We start from the raw sequence: 17,042 nt of genomic DNA, 5'->3' as shown, positions 1-17,042 counted from the left end.
GCCATTTACATTGGTCAAACTGGACAGTCTCTACGTAAAAGAATAAATGGACACAAATCAGATGTCAAGAATTATAACATTCATAAACCAGTCGGAGAACACTTCAATCTCTCTGGTCACGCAATCACAGACATGAAGGTCGCTATCTTACAACAAAAAAACTTCAAATCCAGACTCCAGCGAGAAACTGCTGAATTGGAATTCATTTGCAAATTGGATACTATTAATTTAGGCTTAAATAGAGACTGGGAGTGGCTAAGTCATTATGCAAGGTAGCCTATTTCCCCTTGTTTTTTCCTACCCCTCCCCCGACGTTCTGGTTAAACTTGGATTTAAACTTGGAGAGTGATCAGTTTGGATGAGGTATTGCCAGGAGAGTGAGTTTGTGTGTGTGTGTGTGTGTGTCCCGGGGTGTGTGTGTGTGTGTGAGAGAGCCTGGATTTGTGCTGGAAATGGCCCACCTTGATTACCATGCACATTGTAGGGAGAGTGGTCACTTTGGATAAGCTATTACCAGCAGGAGAGTGAGTTTGTGTGTGTATGGGGGTGGGGGGGGCGTGAGAGAACCTGGATTTGTTCAGGAAATGGCCCACCTTGATTATCATACACATTGTGAAGAGAGTGGTCACTTTGGATGGGCTATTACCAGCAGGAGAGTGAGTTTGTGTGTGGCGGGGCGGAGGGTGAGAAAACCTGGATTTGTGCTGGAAATGGCCCAACTTGATGATCACTTTAGATAAGCTATTACCAGCAGGACAGTGGAGCCGGAGGAGGTATTGTTTCATGGTCTCTGTGTGTATATAATGTCTTCTGCAGTTTCCACAGTATGCATCCGATGAAGCGAGCTGTAGCTCACGAAAGCTCATGCTCAGATAAATTGGTTAGTCTCTAAGGTGCCACAAGTACTCCTTTTCTTTTTGCGAATACAGACTAACACGGCTGTTCCTCTGAAACTTGTACTGGTATAGGTCCAGTGGTATGAGTAGGCTTGGCAGAACTTGATTTTTTTATAACGTGACAGTTAATATTAATGTTTGTTTTGAAACACTTTGAAAATTTAAATTGATAAAAATAAAAGTCATGCAAAATTATGGGTTTTAAGCTTTTTTCAGTTTTTATTGATTGTAATTTTTCACAGCTGTGGGAAGTTTTGGCAGGATCAGACAATAGGAGGGATCAGACAAGAATTATTTAATGACCGACTGAGATTTTAAAAGTTTAAGCTTTATAGCTGTTAAAACACAAATTATCAACATCACATGTGTAAGTTTACAAAGTAACTATGCCTAAATCAGGCTTCTAAGTTTTCAAACAGCATTTTTCTTACTCTGCCTATCTGTAAATTTCTGTTGTTATCAATGGAAATATTTTTTGTTGGCTTGTGTATGTAGGGTGAAATCAATTGGTCTACTGACATTTACTGATAAAATCTAATCCTTCCAAGCGTAGGTATAAATATCCTTTTTCAAGGCAGGCTTAAAGGTTAAGTGAGTCCATTCCAGATATGTGCCAGGATCACGTACCAAGAGTGTATCTTTATTATAACATGTTTTAAGAGAATAACTGTTTATGCAAGTAATTTTCTTTCTTGACTCCTACAGGAACCTCATCAGTACCTCTGTTATAGGAGAGAGGTTTTTATTATATAGTAACTTGAAACAAGTAGTGTTTCAATATATCTGCAGAGGGCTTTCCTACTGAAAGATACTCTCCTCTCTACCAGAGGAGTGGTGGCATGGCCTCTTAACTTCCTGCTGTTACATGAGGTGAGGCAGCTATGGAGGAGGTGGACAGAACCTTCTGAAAGGTCTAATTGTCACTCTTAACTAAATTGGGAGCAGGAACTTCTCTGTAGAGGAGAAGGAGCAAGGAGAGGCAACAACTTCTTTGATCCTGAGTTAGCTAGAGCAGAAGTAGTAGTTAAATTGATAATCCCCGTGGAATGCAGCATTTAACATCTATTCAGCAGATCTTTGCAGAATTCCAAGAATATTAGCATAGTAGAACCTAATTATGGTGGAGGTGAATATCAATTTGAGCGTGTTCTCATTATAATCAAAGTGAAAATCCACTGACATGCCTTGAAGAGTTCAGGGCTTACACTGTAAAGGAGGGTGAAGTCTTTCCAGTGACTCTTGCAATAATTGCACTTCCTTCCCATGTGGTCAGGAAAAATGCTTGCATAGACATAATGGCATATTTAGCAGAATCTATGGGTCTATGTGTGCATTTTCACTTTCTATTCTACTTGACAACACACAAGGAGAATCATTCGTAAATCATAGAATCACAGAATCGTTGGACTGGAAGGGACCTCGAGAGGTCATCTAGTTCAGTGCCCTGCACTCATGGCAGGACTAAGTATTATCTCGAGCATTCTGGACAGGTGTTTGTCTAACCTGCATTACAAATCTCCAGTGATGGAGATTCCACAATCTCCCTAGGCAATTTATTCCAGTGCTTAACCACCCTGACAGGAAGTTTCTCCTAATGTCCAATCTGAACCGCGCTTGCTACAATTTAAGCCCATTGCTTCTTGTTCTATTCTCAGAGGTGAAGGAGAACAATTTTTTTCCTTCCTCCTTGTAACAACCTTTTATGTGCTTGAAAACGGTTGTCATGTCCCTCCTTAGTCTTCTCTTCTCCAGACTAAACAAACCCAGTTTTTTCAGTCTTCCCTGATAAATCATGTTTTCTAGTTTTTAAATAATTTTTGTTGCTCTTCTCTGGACTTTCTCCCATTTCTCCACATTCTTCATGAAATGTGGCACCCAGAACTGGACACAATACTCCATTTGAGGCCTAATCAGCCCAGAATAGGGTGAAAGAATTACTTGTGTTTTGCTTACAACACTCCTGCTAATACATCCCAGAATGGTGTTTGCTTTTTTTGAAACAGTGTTACGCTATTGACTCATATTTAGCTTGTGATCCACTATGACTCCCAGATCTCTTTCTGCAGGACTCCTTCCGAGGCAATTGTTTCCCATATATGTATGCAACTGATTCTTCCTTACTGAATTTTATCCTATTTACTTCAGACCATTTCTCCAGTTTGTCCAGATTATTTTGAATTTTAAACCTATCCGCCAAAGCACTTGCAACCCCTACTAGCTTGGTATCATCCGCAGATTTTATAAGTGTACTCTCTATGCCATTATCTAAATCATTGATGAAGGTATTGAACAGAACCAGACCCAGAACTGATCCCTGCGGGACCCCACTCGATATGCCCTTCCAGCTTGGCTGTGAACCATGATAACTACTCTCTGGGAGAGGTTTTCCAACCAGTTATGCACCCACCTTATAGTAGCTCCATCTAGGTTGTATTTCCTTAGTTTGTTTATGAGGTCATGTAAAACCATCTGAAAAGCCTTAATAAAGTCAAAATATACCCATCTACCTCTTCCCACCATCCACAGGGCTTGTTACCCTGTCAGAGAAAGCTATTGAGTTGGTTTGACATGATTTATTCTTGACAAATTCATGCTGACTGTTACTTATCTCTTTATTATCTTGTAGGTGATTGCTTAATTATTTGCTCTGTTATCTTTCCGGGTACTGAAATTAATCTGACTAGTCTGTAATTCCCCAGGTTGTCCTTATTTCCCTTTTCATAGATGGGCGCTATATTCACCCTTTTCCAGTCCTCTAGAATCTCTCTTCCATGACATTTCGAAGATAATCGCTAATGGCACAGATATCTCCTCAGTCAGCTTCTTGTGTATTCTAGGATGTATTTCATCAGGCCCTGGTGACTTGAAGATACCTAACTTGTCTAAGTAATTTTTAACTTGTTCTTTCCCTATTTTAACCTCTCATTTTACTTTACTTAAGCAAGCAGCCTGCAAGACTAAGGCTTATAGAAACTTCACAAAATCCAACAAACTGCACTGTGGAGTCTGTCATTTTACCCTATTTCCACTCCTCCTCCCCCCCCCGATGATAAGAGAAAATATCTCAGTAATCAAGATAATATCTTTCTGGTGGCTATTCCGCATGCCCAAAGTTAGCGTGCCATCTTTTAGCAGGTTTGAGACATTGGTGTATTCGCAGTTCTTGGACCAACAGGGTCTTGGTGCACAGCAGAATGCACTTGACCTCCAGAAATGAGGGAGGCACCTTATGTGAAAATCCTGTGCTTTAACAATTGTAGAGTGGCGCTGGTGTATTCTTGAACACATTATATGAGCAGAATGATCACTTGTGTTCTTACTGTCTTTTGATTCGGATTTGAACAGATTGTGCCTTGCTCATGTGCAGGTGCCCAGCCCTGCCACAATGCAAAGGTCAAGCACAGTCATAGTCCCTGCTTAAGGAAGGAGCACTCGCTGGGGAAGCCTGGGCTCCACAGGTGGTGCAATCCACTCCATGATGTTTGACACCATCACATTGTTCTCTCTGCTTGTGTGTTGTACTCCTTCCTCCACCCTGAGTCTGTCTTGTCTATTTAGATTGTAGTCCCTGAACTGACGAGCTTGTCTTTTTGTTCTGTGTTGTACAGCACCTAGCACAATCGTGTCATGGTTCATGATTGGGGCTCCGAGGCAATATGATAATGGAAATAATAATAATAAAAAAATTCCACTTCCCCCTCACCTAAGTACATAACCAGGTGAAGATAAGAGAGCGTGCTTCACAACCTAACGACCTGTGGATGTGCACACTCCTCTGTTCTTCTTGGAGCTCCAAGAGGGATTTTGCCGAGGTGGAGCATCTCCACACTGCCTCAGTGCAGGCCAGTGCCAGGAAGGCTTATTGTGACTTGGCCCTTAACTTCGGTAGCTGGCTCAGTCTGATCCAGGCTAAGAACAAACCAAGGACTGTGACTAGCTAGTTCTGCCTTTGTTGTATGTCTCTATAAATCAGCAGCTAGTCCAAGGTTTGTTGATATTATCAGTGTGTTCTTGAGCACAGAGGAACAAAATGAGCCTGTAATGCTAACCACAGGCTTTCATGAGCAAGCAGAAATAAATCAATAAAATAAAATTTTTAAAAAAGATTATTTTGGTGTCAGGTTCTTAAAGAGAAAGTATATGGTTGTGCCAGATGTGGAGTGACTGACCAGATAATTTGGCAATCCTACTATAGACCAAACTCTCTGTTTTACAACTTTAACAAATTATGTTCTGTTTCTGGTGATTTTTAAGTTAGACTTTTCTTGTTTGCCAGTCTGATTTTACTTTATTTTCTAGGTACTGGGATAAAGAGGTGCAAAAAGCTAAAGAAGAAGCAAGAACGCCATATTTAACAAAAGCAATCATACTTTGTTATTGGAAATCCTATTTAGCTTTGGGATTGTTCACACTGATCGAGGTAAGAGATGGAAAATACAATACAATGTATCTTTGAATATCCTTTTACCCAATAGCAATGTAAATCTTGTCCAATAGGCATTTGTGATGAATACTGGTGATTTAATTCTGGGACCCAACTCTTTCCCCATTTATAATTTCTTTCTGCCAGATAGTAGCAGCTACAAACTCTGTACTTTTTGTTTTTCAGAGACTAGGATGTCTCTCCTTAACCCTCTCTCTCTCTCTCTCTCTCTCTCTCTCTTGCTTTCAGAAAAATACACTAGGGCCACACTCTGACTACTAGAAGTGGAAAACACTGGGTAGGATTCTCCGTTCAGTCACAATTGCATAACAGTGGGATTACGCTGGTATAACTGAAAGCACATTTTCTCTTTGATAGTGCCAGCCCCTCCTGTTCAGGAGTTGTTTCTGAGCTCATATCTGCTGCTGGGCTGTACATTACAGTATCCATAGGTTCCTGGGATGAAGCATAAAAAAAGCTTTTTGCTAAATGTAACTATGTCACAAAAAAGTACCATGTGATCTTCAGAAATTAAAGGAGATCTGTATTTGTGTAACTCGTTATGTGACATGAAACATTTTATTGGTGGCTTAAAGAACTTTTGAAAAGTTTAAAATATTTTAATTTTAATACTATTGAAATACATGTGTTAATATAGAAGTCTAGTTCTTCTGGGTTATGTGGCAATAAAAACTGGCCTGGGTTTTATTATTATAATAATAGGAAGAAGGGTGTGCCAGAAATTTCTTACTTGCCTTGGAAGAAACCTGGATAGAAAACTACAGAATACATTATTTCTATTTGTCCCCCCCTCCCTTCTTTCTTTTAGGAAACACTCAAAGTAATTCAACCAGTCTTTTTGGGAAAAATTATTAATTATTTTGAAATTTTTGATCCCCTTGATACTGCTGCTTTGAATTTTGCCTACGGCTATGCAGCTGCTTTGTCTGTATGTACATTGATTTTAGCCATAACACACCACTTATACTTTTATCATGTACAACGGGCTGGCATGAAGTTGAGAGTAGCGATGTGTCACATGATTTATCGGAAGGTAAGCAACCTTTCATTTTTCAAACGTATGTGTATATAAGTTAGGTCTTCTAATAATTAGTTTAAAATTAAGTATTTGAATTATTTTTCACTCTTGTAATAGTTCTGAAGTCATGGCATTTGAAGGAACAGGGTATAAGTCTATATTAATGAAAATCAGGGTTAGCATATGTATATATGTATTGATTTTTTTATACTGAACTCAACAGTATATGGATGCCTATATAATGTTGTAGGTTATTGTCTGAGGTCCAGAGGATGTGGGGGAAAGGGAGCTGTTGACTGTTGTGTGATCATTCTCCTCCACTCTAGAGATGCATTGGGAGAGAATGCCCCCACCCCCACCCCTGCCACCCGCTGCCTTCCTGTCTCAGCCGGGAGGAAGTTTGGTCAAACAAGTAGGGGAATAGCCAACTCCTGGAAGAGGAGAGCTCATGTCCAGACAGGCTGGAGCCAAGCCTCTCCTTATGTCTCAAAGTGCATGTGGGATTGTGCTTGGGGGAGGGGCTTCTCTGCCTCCCTTTGACCAACCAGGAAGGGCATTAGAGGAGCTGATTGGCTCTCACAGCTCCCTCCTCTCAAATTAAAGCCTCCCTAGGGGCAGTATTGCTGCCCCACCTTCCCTCCCTGCAGTTGAGGTATATTGAGCAGTCTTTCTAGGATGCTGTGGGGCTGACTGATGACCAGTTCCTGGGATCCGGAAGGATTGTTTTTTCTTGGCAGGCCCAGAGGGTTTTTCACACATTTCAGGTTAAAAGGAGTAAGAATAGGATGGGAATTTAACTAGGACGAATACAAAAATGTTAGTCCATTGCAACATGAGCCTGGTGTCCAGTGTGAATAAAGGCTCAAAGGGCCAGGTCCCAGAGGTAAATGAGGCCTGGGATGTGGCTAGTGAACCTGTTGCTGTAAGAAGGGGAGACCTGAAGTCTTTGCAGTCTGAATTCACCCTTAGTACCCTTTATCTCCCAAGTGGAGGGGAGGGTGAGAGGAGTGAGGAATGAGTTGAGTCCTAGGGTTTAGGCTGAAGAGGGTTTGCCCTGAGTTATTGATTATAGTGAGAGTCCTGTGATTCTCTGCTGGACCCAATTAAGTGCTTGGTATGTGAGCAGGGGTGGGCAGATAGCACTCCTCTCCATCGTTAAGTTACTGAAGTTGTGGCCTGTCAGTTAATTCTACCCCTGTGTCTGCATTTTTTTCACCTACATGTGCTGATCAACATGTGGCAATCACTATCTAGGGAGAGGAGCCAGGTGATCAGTGGAACAGAAGCAGAAGTAGCGACTACCAGGCCAGAACAGGCAGGGAAAGTAGCTGGGCATCTCACAGGATGAAAAGCTGCTTTCGTCCATTGCCAGTGTGGCTTTTGAGAAGCGATAGCCTTACTAGCTGTCGGTAGCTTCTTTGTGGCTGGTGGTAGCCTTCAAGCCACCATGCCTCTCTCTGCTTTTACCTCCCATGTAGGTAAGCCTGTCAAGAGAAATTTTGGGGCCCCAGCGCATCATGTTCACTGCCTTCCCTCCCATTTCACTTTGTTTACACAAAACACTTTGAGGGGCCCCCTGACCTCAGGGTCCCAGTACAACAGTCCCTTCTTTTCTCCACCTCTTATCAGCCCTGCGTGTAGGAACCATACAGGAGGTGGCAGAGGGGAGAATGTAGTATCTATACAATTAGGGGCTCTGATGGACTTAAATTACCTGCCTTCCAAATTTTTGGAGCAGTGCCCTCCTCACCCTTGCCTCAGAAATGAAGTTTAGGCAGGGATTAGATATTTAGATTACATTCAGATTGAATTTTAATCAATCTTTCTTTTTAAGAGGGGGAAAAACCCAACCCGTCCTCTGTTCTAAAACATGTAATACCCCCACTTAAAGTTAACATTTAGATTTCTCCTCTCTCCATCCTCATCTTTGGACTCCATAATTTATAGTAAACTAAGAGAGAAAAAAGTAGGGAATAATGTCTCAGGCCATTGGACTGGTGAATTGTTGTTTTTTATGCACATATTTATCCTCCTCCCTCTTCTGATACCTTGGAAATTATCCTCTGGGAACTCAGTTCTAACATGGCACACTTCTTTCTTGTACATAAACATATCTCTAAGGAATTAATTTACTATACTGATTATCATAACACACTTTGCTTGAAATTCATGAAATATTTGTATAGCAAGTGTTGTTTGTTTCAGTGTGGATAATTCACTTGGAGGACTGAAAGCTTGGAAAAGCAAAATGTTCACATTGTGTACTTTATTTCTAGGCATGATTAAATTGAATATTAATCTTCTTTCATCTCATAAATGTTTGCTCCCCAGGGTAAAGATTGAGGTAATGGTAGAACACCAATAACTTGGCAATCAGTTACCTCATTTGAGGTGTGTGGATAGGTCATACCTTTTATAAATCCTTGATATACAGTTTTAAAAGAAAAGCTGAATGCTAATTTCCCCTATACTTCTTTTTGGCATTCATTAATATCTGTCGTAAATATACACCTGTTATGCTAAGTTTCTGTCAGTGGTGGCTGTGTGTCATTATGTGTGCTGGTTTTGTTAACCATAGTAAATGACAGATTCCTAGTACTGAAGTTCAAATGCTAGTTACTTAAATTTTTGTACTCCCTTTCCCTTCATCTGAAGTGATAGAAAACGAATTTTATCTGTAGAACAAATCATTGTCTATTTGTGTTGTTAAAACTCCAAAAAGATGTTTTGTGTATACTAAAAAGTATTAGTAATAAGATGCTGCACTCAGGAAGTCGGTTGTAAAGATGGGACGAGAATCTGTCTCATGACTAATTCTCAGTCCGATACTGTAACACAAAGATCATCTATGCATTGCTTCTCTTAAAAATAATTGGCTTCATTTTCTAAGGATTCTCTTCAGTTTGGCAGAAATGAAAAGAACAGAACAGCTCAAGTTGTGAGACCAGTGATTTGTTGGTTGGGACAGGGTGGGCTAATTACTCTAAAACATGACAACGGTCCCTTCAGTGGAAAAAAACTGGTCCTTTCCTCCGTGATATCTCTTTATCTTTCTATACTTGCAACCAACAATTTGGAACAGGGAGAGAACAAAGATCTAAGAAGGGAGACCAGAATTAGTTAACCTGATTCTAAAACAAATCCTAATCCAGGGATTGATGTCAGTATTATTTAGATGGTATTTCTGGTTGAGAGGAGAGTAGAACTGCCTGTAACAGGGGGAAGGAAATGGACAAAGGACCAATGAGTTCATATCTGAAAGAAGGCAGCATTTCAGAAGAAGACAGCAGTGGGAATAGGATTCACCTTAACTTCTCCATAACAATCATTAATGATTTTATGTAATTCCAGCCTAGTTCCCGCCCCCCCCAACCAGGTGTTTACAAGGATCTGTAACTGTATGGAAAATTCAAAGGGACATTAACCAATCTGTTTTTTGTGCTAGAAAGAGATAAACATTTGACAAATAGAAAAATTTCAAATCAGAGTTTCTTTTTAATGATGAGTTTAATAGTCTGTAACTCAAAAAAAACCAAACCAAAAAACAAAAAAAACCCCACCTTGGTAAATTTTCTTTAATCCCTCGAGAAATTCTCTTTTGCCTTTAGAGTAAATTTGGCAATTTTCAGGCCAAACCAACATTCCCAGTCAGTATTTTAGTGGATTGGGAGAGAGCTAAAATAGGGTTTTTTGATGGAGCCTGGTTACAAGCTTAAGGCCATTGCTTGGTGTTTGACATTGCCACTTCTCTAGACTTAGGTCTAGGCTGGTTCTTTTTGTCGGGAAAATGTAAATGTTTCTCTGAGATTTCTTTTATGACAACCATGCTAATTTGAGAGCAGTTAAGCTGCAAGAGCTGCCAGTGACTACAGGGAGGGTTCTCTCCCACCCATACCAGTGGCAGAGAATGATAGAGTGAGCAGCAGGTGTGCTGTAGGTGTGCTTTTGTGTACACCTTCTCCAAGCCCTAGGTAGCCTTTAGAAACTAAACTATTAATATGGGAAATGTCTGGCTGATTGCTTTCTCAGAGGATATCAGCCTGAATCTTTGTAGGGTGGGCAAGTTGGGGCTGCACTAGTGAAGCAGGTTAGCTGGGGTGCCTAGAAAAAGGAGGGAGAGTTGGTGGAACGTAACACACAAACATAACTAATAAGACTTGTACCTAAGACCACTTCAGACATTTTACTGGTTGAATGGTGGTTTGTCTGTCTTTCCTATTTAGGCCCAGATCCTGAAGTCAGTGAGACTACTTTGCTGGAAGATGAGCACATGCTTATGTCTTTGCAGGATCAGGAGGGCTTTCAATTGCAAGCTCTTTGGAGAAGAGACTATTTGGAAAGCACCGGCAATATTTTCAGTAGTGATGCAATATAAATAACAACTCCAATAACTATTTAATCTGCCTCTTAAAGATATATTTCAAGTATACAGTGGGCATCATTAAAAGTCTTGGCATTTTCCCCCCTGCATCTTCATATTTACAGTACCCGTATTTTAGTATTTGCAGTGTTCTCTATTCTTATCATTGGAAGATTGGGGCAAAGCGTCAGCTGGTCAAATTGAGTCTTCAGGATAGAAATTTCCAGTCTAGTTTTGCTCAAGTGTTCTTGACGGAGGGATGCATGTGGGGGGTTTTGGTTCAGGTTTAATATTTTGCCATATTCATAGAATCATAGAATCATAGAATATCAGGGTTGGAAGGGACCCCAGAAGGTCATCTAGTCCAACCCCCTGCTCAAAGCAGGACCAATTCCCAGTTAAATCATCCCAGCCAGGGCTTTGTCAAGCCTGACCTTAAAAACCTCTAAGGAAGGAGATTCTACCACCTCCCTAGGTAACGCATTCCAGTGTTTCACCACCCTCTTAGTGAAAAAGTTTTTCCTAATATCCAATCTAAACCTCCCCCACTGCAACTTGAGACCATTACTCCTCGTTCTGTCATCTGCTACCATTGAGAACAGTCTAGAGCCATCCTCTTTGGAACCCCCTTTCAGGTAGTTGAAAGCAGCTATCAAATCCCCCCTCATTCTTCTCTTCTGCAGGCTAAACAATCCCAGCTCCCTCAGCCTCTCCTCATAACTCATGTGTTCCAGTCCCCTAATCATTTTTGTTGCCCTTTGCTGGACTCTCTCCAATTTATCCACATCCTTCTTGAAGTGTGGGGCCCAAAACTGGACACAGTACTCCAGATGAGGCCTCACCAATGTCGAATAGAGGGGAACGATCACGTCCCTCGATCTGCTCGCTATGCCCCTACTTATACATCCCAAAATGCCATTGGCCTTCTTGGCAACAAGGGCACACTGCTGACTCATATCCAGCTTCTCGTCCACTGTCACCCCTAGGTCCTTTTCTGCAGAACTGCTGCCTAGCCATTCGGTCCCAAGTCTGTAGCTGTGCATTGGGTTCTTCCGTCCTAAGTGCAGGACCCTGCACTTATCCTTATTGAACCTCATCAGATTCCTTTTGGCCCAATCTTCCAATTGGTCTAGGTCCTTCTGTATCCTATCCCTCCCCTCCAGCGTATCTACCACTCCTCCCAGTTTAGTATCATCCGCAAATTTGCTGAGAGTGCAATCCACACCATCCTCCAGATCATTTATGAAGATATTGAACAAAACCGGCCCCAGGACCGACCCCCGGGGCACTCCACTCGGCTGCCAACCAGACATGGAGCCATTGATCACTACCCGTTGAGCCCGACAATTTAGCCAGCTTTCTACCCACCTTATAGTGCATTCATCCAGCCCATACTTCCTTAACTTGCTGACAAGAATACTATGGGAGACCGTGTCAAAAGCTTTGCTAAAGTCAAGAAACAATACATCCACTGCTTTCCCTTCATCCACAGAACCAGTAATCTCATCATAAAAGGCGATTAGATTAGTCAGGCATGACCTTCCCTTGGTGAATCCATGCTGGCTGTTCCTGATCACTTTCCTCTCATGCAAGTGCTTCAGGATTGATTCTTTGAGGACCTGCTCCATGATTTTTCCAGGGACTGAGGTGAGGCTGACTGGCCTGTAGTTCCCAGGATCTTCCTTCTTCCCTTTTTTAAAGATTGGCACTACATTAGCCTTTTTCCAGTCATCCGGGACTTCCCCGGTTCGCCACGAGTTTTCAAAGATAATGGCCAGTGGCTCTGCAATCACAGCCGCCAATTCCTTCAGCACTCTTGGATGCAACTCGTCCGGCCCCATGGACTTGTGCACGTCCAGCTTTTCTAAATAGTCCCTAACCGCCTCTATCTCCACAGAGGGCTGGCCATCTCTTCCGCATTTTGTGATGCCCAGCGCAGCAGTCTGGGAGCTGACCTTGTTAGTGAAAACAGAGGCAAAAAAAGCATTGAGTACATTAGCTTTCTCCACATCCTCTGTCACTAGGTTGCCTCCCTCATTCAGTAAGGGGCCCACACATTCCTTGGCTTTCTTCTTGTTGCCAACATACCTGAAGAAACCCTTCTTGTTACTCTTGACATCTCTGGCTAGCTGCAGCTCCAGGTGCGATTTGGCCCTCCTGATAACATTCCTACATGCCCGAGCAATATTTTTATACTCTTCCCTGGTCATATGTCCAACCTTCCACTTCTTGTAAGCTTCTTTTTTATGTTTAAGATCCGCTAGGATTTCACCATTAAGCCAAGTTGGTCGCCTGCCATATTTACTATTCTTTCGACTCATCGGGATGGTTTGTCCCTGTAACCTCAACAGGGATTCCTTGAAATACAGCCAGCTCTCCTGGACTCCTTTCCCCTTCAAGTTAGTCCCCCAGGGGATCCTGGCCATCCGTTCCCTGAGGGAGTCGAAGTCTGCTTTCCTGAAGTCCAGGGTGCTGCTTACCTTTGTTCCCTGCGTCAGGATCCTGAACTCAACCAACTCATGGTCACTGCCTCCCAGATTCCCATCCACTTTTGCTTCCCCCACTAATTCTACCCGGTTTGTGAGCAGCAGGTCAAGAAAAGCACCCCCCCTAGTTGGCTCCTCTAGCACTTGCGCCAGGAAATTGTCCCCTACGCTTTCCAAAAACTTCCTGGATTGTCTGTGCACCGCTGTATTGCTCTCCCAGCAGATATCAGGAAAATTAAAGTCACCCATGAGAATCAGGGCATGCGATCTAGTAGCTTCCGTGAGCTGCCGGAAGAAAGCCTCATCCCCCTGGTCCGGTGGTCTATAGCAGACTCCCACCACTACATCACTCTTGTTGCACACACTTCTAAACTTAATCCAGAGACACTCAGGTTTTTCTGCAGTTTCGTACCGGAGCTCTGAGCAGTCATACTGCTCCCTTACATACAGTGCTACTCCCCCACCTTTTCTGCCCTGCCTGTCCTTCCTGAACAGTTTATAACCATCCATGACAGTACTCCAGTCATATGAGTTATCCCACCAAGTCTCTGTTATTCTGATCACGTCATAGTTCCTTGACATCACCAGGACCTCCAGTTCTCCCTGCTTGTTTCCAAGGCTTTGTGCATTTGTATATAAGCACTTGAGATAACCTGTTGATCGCCCCTCATTGCCAGTATGAGGCAGGAGCCGTCCCCTCACAGACATTCCTGCCTGTGCTTCCTCCCGGTATCCCGCTTTCCCACTTACCTCAGGGCTTTGGTCTCCTTCCCCCGGTGAACCTAGTTTAAAGCCCTCCTCACTAGGTTAGCCAGCCTGCTGGCAAAGATGCTCTTCCCTCTCTTCGTAAGATGGAGCCCGTCTCTACCCAGCACTCCTCCTTCATGGAACACCATCCCATGGTCAAAGAAACCAAAGCCTTCTCTCCGACACCATCTGCGTAGCCATTCGTTGACTTCCACGATTTGACGCTCCCTACCTAGGCCTTTTCCTTCCACGGGGAGGATGGACGAGAACACCACTTGCGCCTCCAACTCCTTTATTCTTCTTCCTAGAGCCACATAGTCCGCAGTGATCCGCTCAAGGTCATTCTTGGCAGTATCATTGGTGCCCACGTGGAGAAGCAGGAAGGGGTAGCGATCCGAGGGCTTGATGAGTCTCGGCAGTCTCTCCGTCACATCACGAATCTTAGCCCCTGGCAAGCAGCAGACTAATATGAAACATATTAGTTTCATGTTCTGAGTTACTTCTGGAAATGCAGAGGGAAATAGATTTTTAATATCAATTCTGCTTCCTCCCCCCAATATATTATTCTATATGTGTTTTCTACTTCAGAGCCAAATCTTAATCACCAGCCCGTGTTTTAACTGAGGCCTTTAAACTGCAGTTCCAAGAATTCTCATGTGTCTTCATCTTAAAAATACCTCATAATTCATAGCTCTGATGCCGGATTTGTCAGTAGTACATCTAGGCTTTAGAAGAGACAATGCATCTATTTTGATATCATACAATGTGGTAGTTAATTTAAAATAATTTAAGAATGCTTGATTTTTTTTTCTATTTCAGGCACTTCGTCTCAGTAACACAGCTTTGGGAAAAACTACCACAGGTCAAATAGTAAATCTTTTATCAAATGATGTGAACAAATTTGATCAGGTGAGACTTATTATTGGTGGTCTTAGACAATTCTGGTAAGGAGATGAGAGATGGGTCCAAGCTGCAATATTTGAGGGGTGGCATATGAGGTTTTACTTTACAATCATTGTTAAAGTGACAACTGAGGCTCATAATTTAGTATTGATTTTTAAAGGTGGTTTTACCAAACATATTAATAGCAATATCTTCTTGAAATTGGGAAAAAATCTGTTTTCTTTTTGTGTGTAGATATTTTTGCTGTGTTTATAAACCCGGCGTAGTGCTGGTGCATGTAAGTGTATTAAAGGCAACTCTGCAATTGACTGAATTATTTGAGATGCTTTTGGTTTTAGTTTTTAAAAGGTTGTGCTGAGTGAACTGAAACACATTTAAAACTCTTCATTTTAGCTTTTAAGCTGCAATTCAACCAGGATTACTGTAAAAACTGGGAAACACTTCCATGCTTTATGATAAGGTATCCTGAGCTGAACTGATATCTGAAGGCAGTGTTGCTGTTGAATTAATAGGCAGCACCCTAATGTTGTGTGTGTTTGACTAGAATATTTTAAATTTAAACAAAAAGTTTAAAAAATACCTCCACAAAAAACTACATTAAAAGAACATTATTAAAGTTGCAAAGTCAAGCATTCAAAAGTTAGGAAATGCCTTACAATCTCTGATTACATCAGCACATACTATATTTTCCACAACCCCTATCAGTTTCAGTGCATAGGAAGGATGGAACTCACTGAATGAACAGGCAGTCAGTATTTTGTTTTATCCTCATCAATCAGCTGTGGCCGTAGGCCTTATTTAGTGTGCACTATTCAAACTTTGCCCTGAATACAGATTATTGATTTCCTTATAGGCTCTGTGGTGATGGCCCGTGAGCAATATGTTCAGCACTAGGACCCGTGGGAGGCTGGAGCATGTTCAGTGAGGATAGACTCTTCAGAGATTTAGACCTTAAACTCTAACAAGTCTCTGTTCAGCGTGTGTGAACTGTGATTTTTTTTCAAGGGTTTATTACTTGAGCAAATTTGGGTGGATTTTCCTGGAGATGGCAAAAGGCACATTTCTGATACAATGGCCACTCCTTGCCACATTTCAAGTCCCTGCTCCAAAAGAAAAGGAATGCTAGAGCTTCTCAAAGAAAAGGCTGGTGGAATTTTTAACATGGGCAAAACATATTTTTCCTGAACCTTGTTCTCAGAAATAGCTGAACTGTTTTGGCGGACAATTATATGTTTTGTAAATGAAGCAAGAAAATGACAGGACACATGTTATACTCATGGAATTGTCTTGGAATACAGGGTACTCTAAAGTTACTGATGCATAATTGTACAGTTTTCCCATTTATGCAAATGCCTGCACTCTAACTATCTGAGGATACTGATTTTTAAAACCATTATTTAGTTCTCTCTCAATAACTGGGCTGTGAATCAATCTCTCTCCCCGCCCTCGCCTGCATACCATAATCTTTCTGCAGGCTTATTTTTCAGACTGTCTACCAGAAGCACAAAGCATGCAAAAATTTATATTTTAAAATTGAATATTATATATATTTATATATAAAATTTCCCTGCTGATAAGGGTTTTATTGTTTGTATTTTTGTCTTTTCAATTAATGCTAAAAGCTGTTTTTATATCTTAACTAATTGTGCAGGTAACAATTTTCTTACACTTTTTATGGGCTGGACCACTTCAAGCTATAGCAGTGACTGCTCTTCTCTGGATTGAAATAGGCCCATCATGCCTTGCAGGAATGGCAATTCTGATTATTCTACTTCCTTTACAAACCTGTATTGGGAGGTTGTTTTCTTCACTAAGGTAAGGTAAACTTTTGTGGTGCACATTACCTGTGCAGGTTTTCAAAGTGCATGTGCTTGGTTGGCCTGATGTCAAAACTGCCATGGGCAAGGCCCTTTGTTCAATTTCCAATTGTTTGCCAATATTTTCAAAAAGTAGCACCTAAAATAAGAGATGTGATTTGCAAAAGTGCTGAGCATCCAGCAAATCCCATTAAAGTCACTGGGACCTGCTTAGGTGCCAAATCCTTTTGAAAATCAGGTTGCTTATTTGCTTGCCTACATATGGACTTGGAAGTCTAATATTTTGAAAAATCTTGACCTTGATATCTCGCTGCATGGACATTTAGGGACTGGGATTGTTGTGGACAATACTATTATTCCTTGCAACATGA

The 17,042-nt window shown here is 41.7% G+C and overlaps 1 protein-coding gene across 12 annotated transcripts in view; it reads left to right on the top strand.

The window, feature by feature from the left end:
• Positions 1 to 17,042, top strand: part of ABCC4 (ATP binding cassette subfamily C member 4 (PEL blood group)) — a 214,443-nt gene that overhangs the window by 27,406 nt on the left and 169,995 nt on the right. For 9 of the 12 annotated variants that reach the window (XM_073347850.1, XM_073347858.1, XM_073347833.1 and 6 more), the window contains 4 exons: positions 5,196 to 5,316; positions 6,149 to 6,373; positions 14,771 to 14,860; positions 16,506 to 16,669. In XM_073347850.1, the coding sequence (XP_073203951.1) occupies positions 5,196 to 5,316; positions 6,149 to 6,373; positions 14,771 to 14,860; positions 16,506 to 16,669 (600 nt within the window). Of the gene's footprint in view, positions 1 to 1,579; positions 1,767 to 5,195; positions 5,317 to 6,148; positions 6,374 to 10,633; positions 10,717 to 14,770; positions 14,861 to 16,505; positions 16,670 to 17,042 lie in introns of those variants that run through there. The other 3 variants (XM_073347874.1, XM_073347885.1, XM_073347903.1) reach the window with 3 other exon arrangements.

The sequence above is a fragment of the Lepidochelys kempii genome, chromosome 1, assembly GCF_965140265.1.
Source record: "Lepidochelys kempii isolate rLepKem1 chromosome 1, rLepKem1.hap2, whole genome shotgun sequence".
Taxonomy (NCBI): domain Eukaryota; kingdom Metazoa; phylum Chordata; order Testudines; family Cheloniidae; genus Lepidochelys; species Lepidochelys kempii.
Note: the sequence above shows the minus strand (reverse complement) of the source record. Positions and strands in the feature narration are given on the sequence as shown.